General features: G+C 36.9%; 1 protein-coding gene across 3 annotated transcripts in view; it reads left to right on the forward strand.

Moving 5' to 3' along the window:
* Positions 1 to 14,794, forward strand: part of PIAS1 (protein inhibitor of activated STAT 1) — a 119,058-nt gene that overhangs the window by 95,614 nt on the left and 8,650 nt on the right. For all 3 annotated transcript variants that reach the window (XM_034993899.1, XM_034993901.1, XM_034993900.1), the window contains exons 8-9: positions 2,212 to 2,285; positions 13,106 to 13,266. In XM_034993899.1, the coding sequence (XP_034849790.1) occupies positions 2,212 to 2,285; positions 13,106 to 13,266 (235 nt within the window). The remainder of the gene's footprint in view (positions 1 to 2,211; positions 2,286 to 13,105; positions 13,267 to 14,794) is intronic.

A 14,794-nucleotide genomic window follows, 5' to 3' on the forward strand; every position in this document is an offset into this window, starting at 1 on the left:
GGCTTACCCATCCTCCCACCCCCCTCCCCTCTAGAACCCTCAGTTTGATTTTCAGAGTCCATCATCTCTCATGGTTCATCTACCCCTCCGATTTCCCCTGCTTCATTCTTCCCCTTCCGCTACCTTCTTCTTCTTCTTTTTTTTTTTTCTTAACATATATTGCATTATTTGTTTCAGAGGTACAGATCTGTGATTCAACAGTCTCACAGAATTCACAGCGCTCACCATAGCACATACCCTCCCCAGTGTCTATCACCCAGTCACCCCATCCCTCCCACCCCACCCCCCACTCCAGCAACCCTCAGTTTGTTTCCTGCAATTAAGAATTCCTCATATCAGTGAGATCATGTGATACATGTCTTTCTCTGTTTGACTTATTTCACTCAACATAATACCCTCCAGTTCCATCCACGTCATTGCAAATGGCAAGATCTCATTCCTTTTGATGGTTGCATAATATTCCATTGTATATATATATACCACATCTTCTTTATCCATCCATCTGTCGATGGACATCTTGGCTCTTTCCACAGTTTAGCTATTGTGGACATTGCTGCTATAAACATCGGGGTGCACGTACCCTTTCGGATCCCTACTTTTGTATCTTTGGTTTTCCTCACTTTCTTGTGATTAAATTTAACATGGTGATTCTCCCCCCTTTCTCTTCTTTCTTTTGGTTATGTTTTTTGAAGTATAGTTTACGAAAGTAAAAATTCACCTTTTTACAGATTGATGAATTTTACAGGTGCATGGAATCATGAACCACAGCCACAATCAAAATATAGAACATCCTTCATCCTAGAAAGTTCCCCTGTGGCCTCTTGCAGTTCATTTCATCCCCTTATTCCCCGTTCCTGTAACCATTGGTGTGATTTCTGTCTCCATAGTTTTGTCTTTTCTAAAATGTCAGCTATTCGAAGTCCTGCAGCCTGTAGCTTTTTATGTTTGGCTTCTTTAACTTAGTAAATGCTTTTGAGGCTCATCCATGTAGTTTGTTCTTTATTACTGAGTAGTATTCCATTTATCTGTACCATCATTTGTTTATCCATTTATCATTCAGTGGACAGTTAGGTTGTTTCCAGTTTTACATTATCACAAGTAAAGCTGCTAGAATATTTACATTTTGCCTGTGGACATTCCAGTTTTGTAGACATATGTTTTTGTTTCTCTTGGGTAAATATTTAGGACTCAGATAGCTGGGTCACATGAAATGTGTATGGAAAACAGATTGGCAGTTTCTTATAAAATGTATATGCCTTTTGTGTATTCCTACCAATGATGTATGTGATTTCGAGTTTTTCTCCATCATCACTAGTGCTTGGTGTTGTCAGGCTGCTTTGATTTTTGGCTATTCTGGTCAGTGTTTAGTAGTATCTCATTATGGTTTTAATTTGCATTTTCCTAATGACTAATGATGTCACGTGCTTATTTGGTATCCTTATAGCTTCTTTGATGCAGTGTCTGTTCAAATCTTAAGAACCACAGGAGGTTTGAGCTGAAAAGATTTAGAGATTATCTGGTGTGGGTTCTTATTTTGCTAGAAGCAAAATTAAGCTCAGAGAGGAGGATTGACTTGTCTAAGATAGCTTAATTAGTTTATGGATAAATAAATATAAAACTCGTATGGGGAAAAAGCAATTGAACTTTTTTTCTTTTCATAATTTGAAAATAGAATTAATATATTTTCATAATTTAAAAATAGAACTAATAGAAAAATAGAATTAATGTATTAACATATAAAATATGGTAATATATTTTATTATCTGAGCTTTGGAAAAATTTATAAAATAATATTGGCATAAAAATATTGGTCATGATTTAAAAGAAAGAAAAACTTCATTCAGTTTCTTAGAGTTATAAAAGGAAAAGTTTCTGCCATTGGTTGAATATGTCAGCTTACTATAGAAATTTCCTTTATGTTACTGCAATGCAGTTTTTGTTCATGGATGAGAAATAGGGAACTTACAGGAAATATAGTCAGTCTATAGATATATGGTTGTTTTTCTTCTTTTGCCTATGATAGAAATTATAAACCATGTAATTGTTTTTATTTTTCCATCCAGTTAATTGGAAATAATTAAACATTATTTTTGAGTTCATTTTTTTAAGCTTCCTCATTTTAAGTTCCTTGTTCTTTTTCTTATGTTGCATCACTGATGTATCTTTAATAAACATGCTCTGTTTGTTTGTTCTCTCTTCAATGAATGTCAGTTAAAGAGAAATTGACCGCGGATCCAGACAGTGAAATAGCTACAACCAGCCTAAGGGTTTCTCTACTATGTCCAGTAAGTGTTAACTAATACTTGCTTTCCAGAAGATTCAACATACATTTTTCTCCTTTTATGAAGTATTTCCAGTATTTGCAAAATGATGTTTACTTTTGAAATATGCCCACCTTTGTCACAGTTTCTGAAAAGTAGAAAGACATTATTATTTAGTCATAGGATTTGGAATCTAACCAAAATTTTAAGTCTGTAAAAATTTTCTACTCTTAGTAAACTGTGTTTAAATATTGCTTGTGATTAATGATTCTCTCTCAGACTCAAGTGTAAAGTCTTCAAATAAGGAATGGGCATTATCTTGGTATATTTATTAAAATTGTATTTTAAAAAATAGTATCATTTTGAATAGAAATCTAGCTACGATTTACCCATACATTCAGTTTAACCATTTTGCCAACAATGACTACATTGTAAGACTCCACCAATGAGGGCGCCTGGGTGGCTCAGTTGGTTAAGCGACTGCCTTCGGCACAGGTCATGATCCCGGGGTCCTGGGATCGAGTTCCGCATCGGGCTCCCGGCTCGGCGGGGAGCCTGCTTCTCCCTCTGACCCTCTCCTCTCTCATGCTGTTTCTCTTTCACTCGCTTTCCAATAAATAAATAAATAAAATCTTTAAAAAAAAAAAGACTCCACCAATGAAAAACTGTTCTATTTAGCCTGAATAACTGAATTGGTTATGCATGTAAAAATAACCTAGAAATATTTTTAAACCAGAAAATGAGGTCAGAATCAATCATTTGTACAAAATGGATATAAGGTCCAAAACATACCAGATGATTAAACTTGTAGTGAAAAAGTTTCCCCCCAAAACGTGTTAAGATCTGTTTCTTAACCAGTTTGATGTTAGGTCCACCAATTGTAGGAGTGGTAATTGAATGTGGCTTTCATACAGAAATATGTGAAAAACTAGGAGTAAATTACTTTGACATTTTAATTACCTTTTGTTCTATAATTAATCAAATTAATCATATCTAAATTGGGGAGAAAGTATGAAGAATAAGAGGACACAGCTGTTTCCTGATTTGCCTGGATTGTTGAAAGCTTTTAATATTGAAATCCTACTAATCTAAGATGAAGATGAAGTTATTGTATTCTTAAACAAATAATTTAAACAGAAACTAAATTTTATTTGTCCTACATCTTAGCCTTTTGTAATTTATAAAATCGCAAACACAAGATGAAAAAGTCATTAGCTCACGAATTAGTTTATAATACTGTATTTGATGTAGCTCTTAAAAAACTTTTTTGTTGAGCGCCTGGGTGGCTCAGATGGTTAAGCGTCTGCCTTCGGCTCAGGTCATGATCCTGGGGTCCTGGCTCCTAGCTCAGCAGGAAGCCTGCTTCTCCCCGCCCCCTCCCACTCCCCCTCCTTGTGCTCCCTCTCTCACTGTCTCTCTCTCTGTCAAATAAATAAATAAAATCTTTAAAAAAAAAAACAAAACTTTTTTGTTTTATAATACTGCTAAGGAACCCCTGTTCATTATTAGGCTTTTGTAAAATTATAGAAATAACAGTGGAGTTAATAAAACCCCCAAATCCTATCACTTTGTATATATCCTTCTATCTTTTTATTCCTTACAATAAATCTTTTTCTTAGGGAAAATATTTTGATTCCAGTCTTTTTAATGTTGTTATTAAAATTCTTTCCCAAATATATGATGCAATCATTGACAGAACTGAAAGGAGAAATAGGAAGCAAAATAATAGTAGAAGACTTGATACCCCACTTTCAGTTATGAATAGAATAACCAGACAGAAAGTCACTAAAGAAGCAGAGGACTTAAACACTGTAGACCAACTGGACCTTTCAATATATATAATACCCCACCCAACAACAGCAGATTACACATTGTTCTCAAGTGCACATGGAACATTCTTCAGTATAGACCATGTGTTAGACCACAAAACAAGCCTTAACAAGTTTAAGTCATACAAAGTATCTTCTTTGACCACAGTGGGATGAAACTAGAAATTAACAGCAGAAGGAAAACAGGAAAGTCCACAAATCGGTGGAAATTAAACAACACACTCTTTTAAACAGCCAAAGAAGTTGTCACAGGGAATTTAGAAAATATCTGGAGACAAATGAAAATACAATACTCCAAAACTTACGGGATGCAGCAAAAGCAGTAGGAAGAGGGATGTTTATAGCTGTTAATACTTACATTATAAAAGAAGTAAGATCTCAAATCAACTATCTTAACATTATGCCTCAAGATGCTAGAAAAACAAACTAAACCCAAAGTCAGCAGAAGGAAGGAAATAACAAAGATTAACACAGAGATAAACGAAACAGAGAATAGAAAAACAATAGAAAAAAAAAAACGAGACCAAGTTTCATTGGTTTTGGTTTTTCAAAAAGATCAACAAGATTGACAAACCCTTAGCTAGACTAAGAAAAAAAGAGGGGGGACTCCAATAGCCAAAATTAGAAATGAAAGAGAAGGGGCGCCTGGGTGGCTCAGATGGTTAAGCGTCTGCCTTCGGCTCAGGTCATGGTCCCAGGGTCCTGGGATCGAGTCCTGCATCAGGCTCCCTGCTCTTTGGGAGCCTACTTCTCCCTCTGCTTCTCTCTCTCTCTCTCTCTGTCTCTCTGTCTCTCAAGAATAAATAAATAAAATCTTTAAAAAAAAAAAAAGAAATGAAAGACGATAACTACAACTGATGAACTGATGCAACAGAAATAAAAAGGATTATAAGATACTACTATGAACAAGTATGTGTCAACAAACTGGATAACTTAAAAGAAATAAATTCCTAGAAACATAACAATCTACCAAGACTGGATCATGAAGAAATAAGAAATCTGAACAAACCTATATCTAGTGAGGAAATTGAAGCACCAATCAAAAATCTCCCAACAAAGAAAAACCCAGCACCCCATGGCTTCACCAGAGCATCCTCCATAATGTTTAAATAAAGTACATTTAACACCAAGTCATTTTCAAACTCTTCCAGAGAATTGAAGAACAGGGAATATGCTCATACTCATTCTCTGAAGCTAGTATTACCCTGATCCCCAGACTAGACAAAACCAAACCACTAAAAAAAAAAAAAATCACACCGTGACCAAGTGGGATTTGTAGCTGGAATGTAAAGATGGTTCCGCATACAAAAAGTCAATCAATGTGGGGCGGCTGGGTGACTCACTTGGTTAAGCATCTGCCTTGGGCTCAGGTCATGATCTCCAGGTCCTGGGGTCGAGCCCCACATCAAGCTCCCTGCTCAGCAGGTGGTCTGTTTCTCCCTCTCCCTGTGTCCCTTCCTACTGTTCACACACACACTCTCTCTCTCAAATAAATAAAATGTTTTTTAAAAAAATCAATGTAATATACCACATTAACAAAATGAAGGACAAAAACCACATGAGTATCTCAGTGGATTCAGAAAAATCATTTTGCAAAGTTCAGTACTCTTTCATCATAAAAACACTCAACTAATAGGAATAGAAAGAAGCTTCTGCAACATAATAAAAGTCATATATAAAAAGCCGACAGCAAACATGATACTCAACAAGATAAGAATGCCCACCCTCATCACTGCTATTCAACACAGTACCAGAAATTCTGGCCAGAGCAATTACACAAGAAAAAGAAATAAGACATACAAATTGGAAAGGAAGTAAAATGATCTCTGTTCACAGATGTCATGATCTTTTATGTAGAAAACCCTAAAGATTCCACAAAAAAACAAAACAGTGTTACAGGATACAAAATCAAGAACAAATTTAGTTGTGTTTTTAAACACTAACCATAAACAGTCCAGAATGGAAATTAAGAAAACAGTCCTATTTACAATAGCATCAAAAAGAATAAATTACTCAGGAATAACCTTAGCCAAGGAAACAAAAGATTTGCACACTGAAAACTATAAAATACTGCTGAAAGCAATTAAAGACTGGAAATGGAAAGATATCCCAGGTTCATGGATTGGGAGGCTGATTATTGTTAAAGTATCTATACTACCCGAAGTGATTTACAGATTCAGTGTAATCCCTATCAAAATCCCAGTGGCATTTTTTTGCAGAAATAGAAAAAAAAGTCCTACTAAAATTCCTGTAGAATTTCAAAAGACTCCATAGAGCCAAAAACAGTATTTTAAAGAGTACAAGTTTGAGCCCTCACATTCCCTGATACCAGAACATAATACACAGCAACTGTAATTAAGATAGTGTGGTAAGGACATGAAGATAGATAATGTAGACTAATGGAACAGAAGAGAGAACCTAGAAATAAACTCTTGCATTTATGTGCCAAGTTGACCTTCAACAAGAGTTCCAAGACTACACAAGGGGAAAAGACCGTCTCTTCAACAAAGGGCATTGAGAAAACTAGATATTCACATGCAAAGTAAGGAAGTTGGGCCCTTTCTTTATACCACATGCAAGAAAGAACTCAAAATGAATTAAAGACCTAAAACATAAGACCTTAAACTTTTAAACTCCTAGAAGAAAATGTAGGGGGATAGCTTCATTGAATTTTACAATGATTTCTTGGACATAACTCCAAAAGCATAGGCAACAAAAGCAAAAATAGACAAATGGACTACACCAAACTTAAAAACTTCTGCATGTCAAAAAAAGGAAAAAAATGAGAGTGAAAAGACAACCGATGGCATGGGAGCAGATCATGTATCTGATAAGGGATTAACAATATAAGAAACTTCTCCAACTCAACAACAACAGTAATAACCTGATTAAAAAATGGGCAAAGGACTTGAATAGACATTTTTCCAAAGAAGATTCACAAGTGGCCAACAAACATGGAAGGATGTTCTACATCACTAATCACTAAGGAAATGCAAGTAAAGCCACATGGGTTATCACTTCATACCCGTCAGGATGGCCACTATCAAAAGAACAAAAGATACCAAGTGTTGGTGAGGATGCAGAGACACTGGAACCCTTATGCCCTTTTGGTGGGAATATAAAATGCTGCAGCCATTGTGGAAAACAGTGTGCAAGTTTCTCCAAAAAAGTAAAAATAGGTTTACCATATGATTCAGCAATTCCTCTTCTGGGTATATATCCAAAAGAATTCAAAGCAGGATCTCAAAGAGAAAATTTGCACAGCCATGTTCATTACAACATTCACAATAGCCAAGAGGTAGAAATAACCCAAATGTGTATTGGGCGATGAACGGATAAAGAAAATGTGGTTAAATACATACAGTGGAATACGATGAGCCATTTAAAAGAAAACCCTGTCATATGCCACAACATGGATGAACCTCTAAATCATTCTGATGAGCAAATAAGCCAGTCACAAAAACATAAACACTATGATTCCACTCATAAGAATTGTCTAAAGCAGGGACGCTTGAGTGGCTCAGTCGGTTAAGCTTCTGCCTTCAGCTCAGGTCATGATCCCAGGGTCCTGGAATCGAGTCCCATGTCGGGCTCCCTGCTCAGCGGGGAGCCTGCTTCTCCCTCTACCTCTGCTGCTTCCCCTGCTTGTGCTCTCTTTCTGATAAATAAGCAAATTTAAAAAAAACAGTGTCTGAAGCAGTCAAAATCATAGAAACAGAAAATAAAAGGTGGTTACCAAGGACTGAGGGGAGGAGGAATTAGTGTTAGTGGGTATCAGGTTTCAGTGTTACAAGATGAAAAAGCTTGAGAAATCTCTTACACAATAATGTGAATATACTTAACACTACTGAATTGCATGCTTAAAAATGGTTAAGGTGGTAAATTTAATGTTACATGTTTTTTACCGCAATAAAAAATATAGGCCGCAGAGTCATGGGGTGGGTTCTTAAGTAACCAGATGAATTTTTTTTTTTTTTTTAAGATTTTATTTGTTTGTTTTTGCGCGCGCGTGAGAGAAAGCACGAGCGTGTGAGAGCAGGAGCAGCAGGGAGGGGCAGAGGGAGAAGCAGACTCCCCGCTGAGCAGGGAGCCCGATGCAGGACTCCATCCCAGGACCCTGGGATCAAGACCTGAGCTGAAGGCAGACGCTTAACCCACTGAGCCACCCAGGCACCCACCAGATAAATTTTGTAACAGATTATGGTGTAAAGGAAGCTGGCATTTTTTTTAACATTTAGGAAAATAGCTCACAGACCAAGTAAGTGGAAGGTAGGAAGAAGACAAAGATTAAAAAAAAAAAAAAAAAAAGATAACCTACTTATTCTACCCTCCTTCCCCGCCAAGCCCCTATTTGTGTATTTTCCTCCCCCATGATTTCTTGCCATCCCATTCCATTATAAAATACCAGTTCAGAGACTATGAGAAATTTAGAAAAGTACAGAAGCTTCATTTTCCATAATCACTGGAAGAAGTCTTGTTTTTCTTCAATCTCCTTTAAAAAAAATGTTTACAGTTCTAATATATGTGATGTTTATATCATTAGATGAAGCATTTATTCATATAGATAAGCACTGTAACATAAATCTTGACGTTTTTACTTCTAGAACTAGTTTTGAATTTTATAGTTCAGGTGATCTTTATCTTAGAAAATGTTAATCAGTTTTTGCCTCTCACACCTCTTAATTTAGTGGGCCATCTTTAATGTTTCTTACCATATCTCCCGTTTCCTCCCTTTTTAGTTGCAGCAGCTTTAGCAGTTCATTTTAAATTGACATCTGCTTTTAAAATTCAGATTATAGAAAAACTCTCTCTCTCTCTCTATATATATATATAATCCATAATTATAATACTTTTATAGATTTCTATTTGGCTAAAGGGAAAATCCCTTTACAATTATTCTGGAACATCAAGGCAATATATTTTAGGTATTTTTTTATTCTAAAAAGTAAAACTTGGTAATGACAACTCATCTATATATCAAATTTATAGGATAATAATAGAGATTTGTTCCCTTTGAAATATGTAAATATGACGTCTGACTGTGCATTTGGATTGCCTTTGTTTTGATATACACAGCTCAAAATAAATGAGTTTCTGTTGTTTGTGTGCCATTTAGCTAAAGGCAATGAAAATAATTAGAAATGTTTCTGCTCTTTGGGAATTTTTTAGTTCCGATTTATTAAAAATACAGCTGGAAGAGGGGCGCCTGGGTGGCTCAGTTGGTTGAGTGTCCAACTCTTGGTTTCGGGTCAGGTCATGATCTCAGGGTTGTGAGATCGAGCCCCACATCCCTGCATTCGGCTCCCCACTCAGTAGGGAGTCTGCTTGAGATTCTCTCCCCCCCGCCACCCGCTTGTGCACTCTCTTTCTCTAACATAAAAAAATCTTAAAAAACAAAAAACAGCTGGGAGAATGTTTGAGAACCTACTTTGTGAGATATTTATTCTCCAGACCTATGAATTTCAATACAAATGACTTGGAATTGGTAGAAGAAGAAAAAAAAAAATTCCTCGGAAATTCATTTATGAAATATTGATGATGGTAATGAAGAAGTTGTGAAATTATTCTTGATATCACTATTCCTTTCTTCTTACAAGGAAAAAATACATATTGACTTTTTAGGGTCCTTTTGATATATAAGCTAGTTTAACATACCTAGGTAGTGTATTTTCTCCTGCAGCATCCTCAGTTACTAAATAGTACTATTATATGTTATAGTAAGGGTAGTGTCATTGGAAGACTTGTTTGGGGGCTGTTTTCAGAGTGTTTTGCAAATGATGTAAATATCCACATGCCCTATAAAGGAAAGGGAGGAATTTAGGATTATAAGATGAAGATGTTTAAAACTCTGCTTTTCTCCTTGTCAGGAGAAATCAGTGTCCATTTATAGATAAGTGTTTAGGATTTAGAGATTTTTTTCTTTAAAGATTTTATTTATTTGAGAGAGAGAGAGTGAGAGAGAGCATGAGAGGGGAGAGGGTCAGAGGGAGAACCAGACTCCCCACTGAGCAGGGAGCCCGATGTGGGACTCGATCCTGGGACTCCAGGATCACGACCTGAGCTGAAGGCAGTTGTTTAACCAACTGAGCTACCCAGGTGCCCTAGAGATTGTTTTTAAAATCAGAAATATGAGGAGTATTATCACATAACACTTAGTGATTCTTTGAAGCAAAGCATTTCTGTGACAGCTAATAAACAGCGCATTTGGAAGTGAACTTTTCCTTTTCTGTACCCATTTATAAATGTCTTTCCTACATCCTTCACGTAGCAGTGGTCCTTAAAGACTCTGGGTAAATTTGTCAGTGTGGCTGATCATACGGGCTTGAGAGTAGCTCTCTCACCAAAAAATGAGCTGACAAGTGGGGATTAGTGGGAGGAAAGTCTGTGAGATGATTGTTTAGAGAATAACTGCTTTTCAGAGTTTAAGTTCTGTGGCCTATAGCTTGGATTCTGAAACCAGCTTTATGTTTTACCTTCTTATGCACTGTCTTCATAAACTATCCAAAGTGGCCTACTAATTCTGCGATATGTGGACTTTGTCTACAATTACTGTATTTGTCTAGGATTTTCCAGTCTGCAGTTTCTCTATTAAGTATTTAAGCATTAGGAAAAATACCTGCTCAGTAGCAATTTGTACTTCACAGGTAAGTTAAGGTCTGCTTTAAGATATAAAAATTTAATTTAGCACCACCAAGCAGTTCATTATTTGGAAAATGTTTCTGGACTAATGCAACATGTTTTGGCTAATAATAAATATATGATTCTTCTGTTATAAGAACTAGTTTGTTCTTTTTTTTGCCTTTTCATCAGGAGCTTGTATACATCAAATCATGAAAATTGAGTAATAGAAGAGTAAAGGGGAGTAAAGAGTTGTTTAATCTTAACGTGAGCATAGAATGGAAGAAGGACTGAGCTGATATGGGTGTGTCTCCCATTAGCTTACCAAGTGATTTGAGCAGATAATGTTTCTGTACTTTAATTATAATGGGTGACATATATTGAGCACTTACTATATGTCAGGCATATAACATAATTTAACATAACACATAACATAATTTAACATAACACAACATAACATAATTTAAATCCCACAGTCTTATGATGTAGATGGTATTTTTATCCCTGTTTTACAAAGCTGAGGCTCAGGGACACTACATGAGATCAGGATTCCCACTGTAAGTAGTGGGGCCAGGATTCAAATCTAGGTAGTCTAACTCCAGAATTCATACTCCGGCCTGCCTCGTAAAGTACTGCATGCGGCCCCCACACTCTCCATGAGTGGTCCCTCCTAGAGCTGCTCAGTGAAGCACAGCCAAAGCCTTATCAGTCCAAACACATGACCATCTTCCTGCTGTGTAGCACATACATTTCCAAGTGCCAGGGATAAGGGATTGAGTTTGATGTATTTCTAGCAGGAGGAGACACATACATAAACAAGTAGTCCATAATCATGCACAGGGTGGAGTTGGGCGCACACAGAGAAGGGAGCTGTCCGTTTGCTCTGTGTCTCTCCGGCCTGTACTTCTAACACTGTAATTTGGCACTACTCCCTTCTCATAAGCTTACGGCACAGCCTGGGTCCTGTTTTGTTCTTCATCACTACATCCTGTTGAAGTAAGGAGGAAACAGTGTTACTTTGGAGATAGAAAAAGAGGCCCAGAAAGGTTAAGTGCCTTTCCTAGAGGCACAGTAAATCATTGGTACCAGAACAATTATTTAGGGCTACAAATGACAGTTAATTTCCTTGGTAGACTTCCTAGGAAATTGCACATTTCCCTGAAATTCTTCTAAGCCAAAATCCTTTTCCTCTTTCTTTCCTCATTTAACTCATATCCTTTTCAAGCCTTTATGTTTTTCAAGCTTGCAAGTATGTGGGAAATCTTTTCCTGGATAGCAAACAGTGTGGTTATTGAAAGTAGATAACTTCTCTACTGGTTGGCCATTGTTGCCTCCAGGGGGGCCCCACAGTGGTCACCCAGCTGCACTCTGTGAGGTGGCCTCCAGGGAAGGAGCTGTGATGTGACAGCTCTCAGTGCAGCTTCCGTGCCCTGAGCCCAAGCTAGCAGCTCAGGGACCGGATGAACTAGGTTTCGTTTTTCACAGGACAGACTCAACCTCAGCTTAAGCAGCATTTGCAAGGCGAGAAGAGAAAAGTCTCATAACGTGGTGGAGATGCTAGAGGTCTAGGGATGTTTGCCGAATTGTCTGTGATAGTGCGCAGTAAGGGAGGAAAAACAGAGTGCACACACTTGACTTCCTTCTCAGAGCTGCCATTTGGCAACTCTGCCAAACATCCTGGGGAATGCGTGCCCTTCGTTCTGTTTTCACATGTGAACTACCCTCATTCAGAGATCAGGTTGGATGACTTTATATCTGTATCCTACAGTGTTTAATAAGACATTCTTTTTCCATTTCCCAAATCCCTAGTAAAGTGGTTCTTAACTTTTTTGGATCAGAGACTACTCTGAGAATTTGGTGGGGCGTCTGGGTGGCTCAGTCAGTTAAGCGTCTGCCTTTGGCTCAGGCCGTGATCCTGGGGTCCCGGGATTGAGCCCTGCGTTAGACTCCCTGCTGAGCAGGGAGTCTGCTTCCCCCTCTCCCTTTGCCCCTCCCCCACTCGCTCTCAAGTGAATAAATTTAAAAAATCTTTAAAAAAAAATTTGGTGAAAGTGCTCTCTCTGGGGAAATGTACAAACTTGCAAAATTTTACATATAATTTTAAGGAGTTCGTGGTTCTTTCCCCCAAAAGCTGATCTATGAGCTTGGGGGCGGGGGAATAACCCTTGCTATATAGACTTTCCATAGTCACTATGTTTAATATCTAAAGAAATACTATAATTTTTTAAACATGTAGGTTTCATAGAAAATGTGTTTAATCTTCTTCCATATTGATGAAAAGTAAATATAATATGCTTTAAGTCAGAATACATACACATTGTGTTTCAGGAGATTTTTATCAAAACTTAAATTGAATAACAGTTGCCTAATATTTACTTTTGTCTCCATCTTTTAAAGCTTGGTAAAATGCGGCTGACAATTCCATGCCGGGCCCTGACATGTTCTCATCTGCAGTGTTTTGATGCAACTCTTTATATTCAGATGAATGAGAAAAAACCAACCTGGGTTTGTCCTGTCTGTGATAAGAAGGCTCCGTATGAACACCTTATTATTGATGGGTATGTCAATTTAAAGTGTTTCCTTATACCTTGGAATGACCATCTCTTATTTGGATTTGTTATCTGTCAGGTTTAGGATGAAAATTCTATAGGTAGTGTTTTCTGAGTAATATATTTTTAGGATTTTCCTGATTCTAGAAATCAGTAGTTTTCAAAATAAGTAAGTAATATTGTGAGCATTTTTCCTTTTTACGTTGACATCCTCCTGTGTGGGCAGTGCATGCTTTACCATCTGTTTCTCCTGACTTTTACTATTTGAAGTACCACGGGTTCTAAGTAAGGTATGCTTACACCTATTCCTCACATGAATCCATCTACCCCTAGCCATGCAGACCATATCAGAGAAAGAGTGAAAGCATTGTGAAACTCTGGTTACTTAAGCTCACCCAAATTGGGCTTTTTAGTGGAAGTTAACCTGTTTTTGCAGATTTTTCTCATGCTTCAGTCATGGTTCATCAAACCTATTCCCCACCGTAAGGGCTGCTGCTAAAAGTGATCAGCATGCTGAATAGCAGCTTTCTTGGTTTCTCTGTTTCCTCTGAAATACTTGTCTTTGTCTTTCTTGTCCCCTACGGCATCACAACAATCAGGGTTTTTTGTTTGTTTGTTTTTTTAAACACTCCTTTGTTTTATCTGTCCTTCCAGACATCTTGGAGTGTTTCTTTAAAGGTACCCCTATCCTCTAGCCTCCTTCCTTGTCCTTTTTGCCACTGAACAAAGATAAATTGTGGAAAGAAGGATCTTCTTGATAGTTCCTATACTCGCCAGCAAAACACTTAAGGCAACTTATCTACAGCATTTGAGAAAACTCAGGAGTCTGAAGATGTACCATTAGAAAGGGGATATATTTAACAATACAGTGTCACATGGAGCTTGAAAGATGGCAGACCAATCATGGGAAAAAAGTAAATGTGTCACTTAAATGTTTTATGTTTAATTGTTCAGAAATGACAGTGATCACTAATAAATCTAAATTAAATAATATTTTGCCAACACTGTATATTATATAGCTTTAGATCCCCTCCTCCGTCAGTTGGGATCTTTCTTTATTTTAAAAGCCACACACACACACACACACACACGTATCTATACACACATTTAAAGAAAAAATTGGAAAACAGGAATTAATAAAAGAGCTTTGTGGTGTATTTTCTGATTTTTGTTTTTACAGAATTGTGATTGTACAGTACAGTATTAATATTTTTTATCCTTTGGTTTCATTTCAGAATTTGACACTTTTACACATTGTTTTTGCAAATCTCACTTCTTAATATCTGCATGATATTTTTCAAGGAGGTGTAACATTCAGTACATATTTTTGTATGTATTGCTTCAGTAAGATATGCTTATTGTAGATAGTTTGGACGATGCACAAGAATATAAAGGAGAAAAAGAAATACTCATGATGTCCCCACTCAGAAATAACTGCTGTTTTATGTACCATTCACACACAGAATTGTATTTTCTTGGCCTCTTTTCACTTTCTGTGAATATTTTCCCATATTATTAAAAATATTTGAAAATCTCA

Source organism: Mirounga leonina, unplaced genomic scaffold, assembly GCF_011800145.1.
Source record: "Mirounga leonina isolate KUSES-001 unplaced genomic scaffold, KU_Mleo_1.0 Mir_91, whole genome shotgun sequence".
Classification (NCBI taxonomy): Eukaryota; Metazoa; Chordata; class Mammalia; order Carnivora; family Phocidae; genus Mirounga; species Mirounga leonina.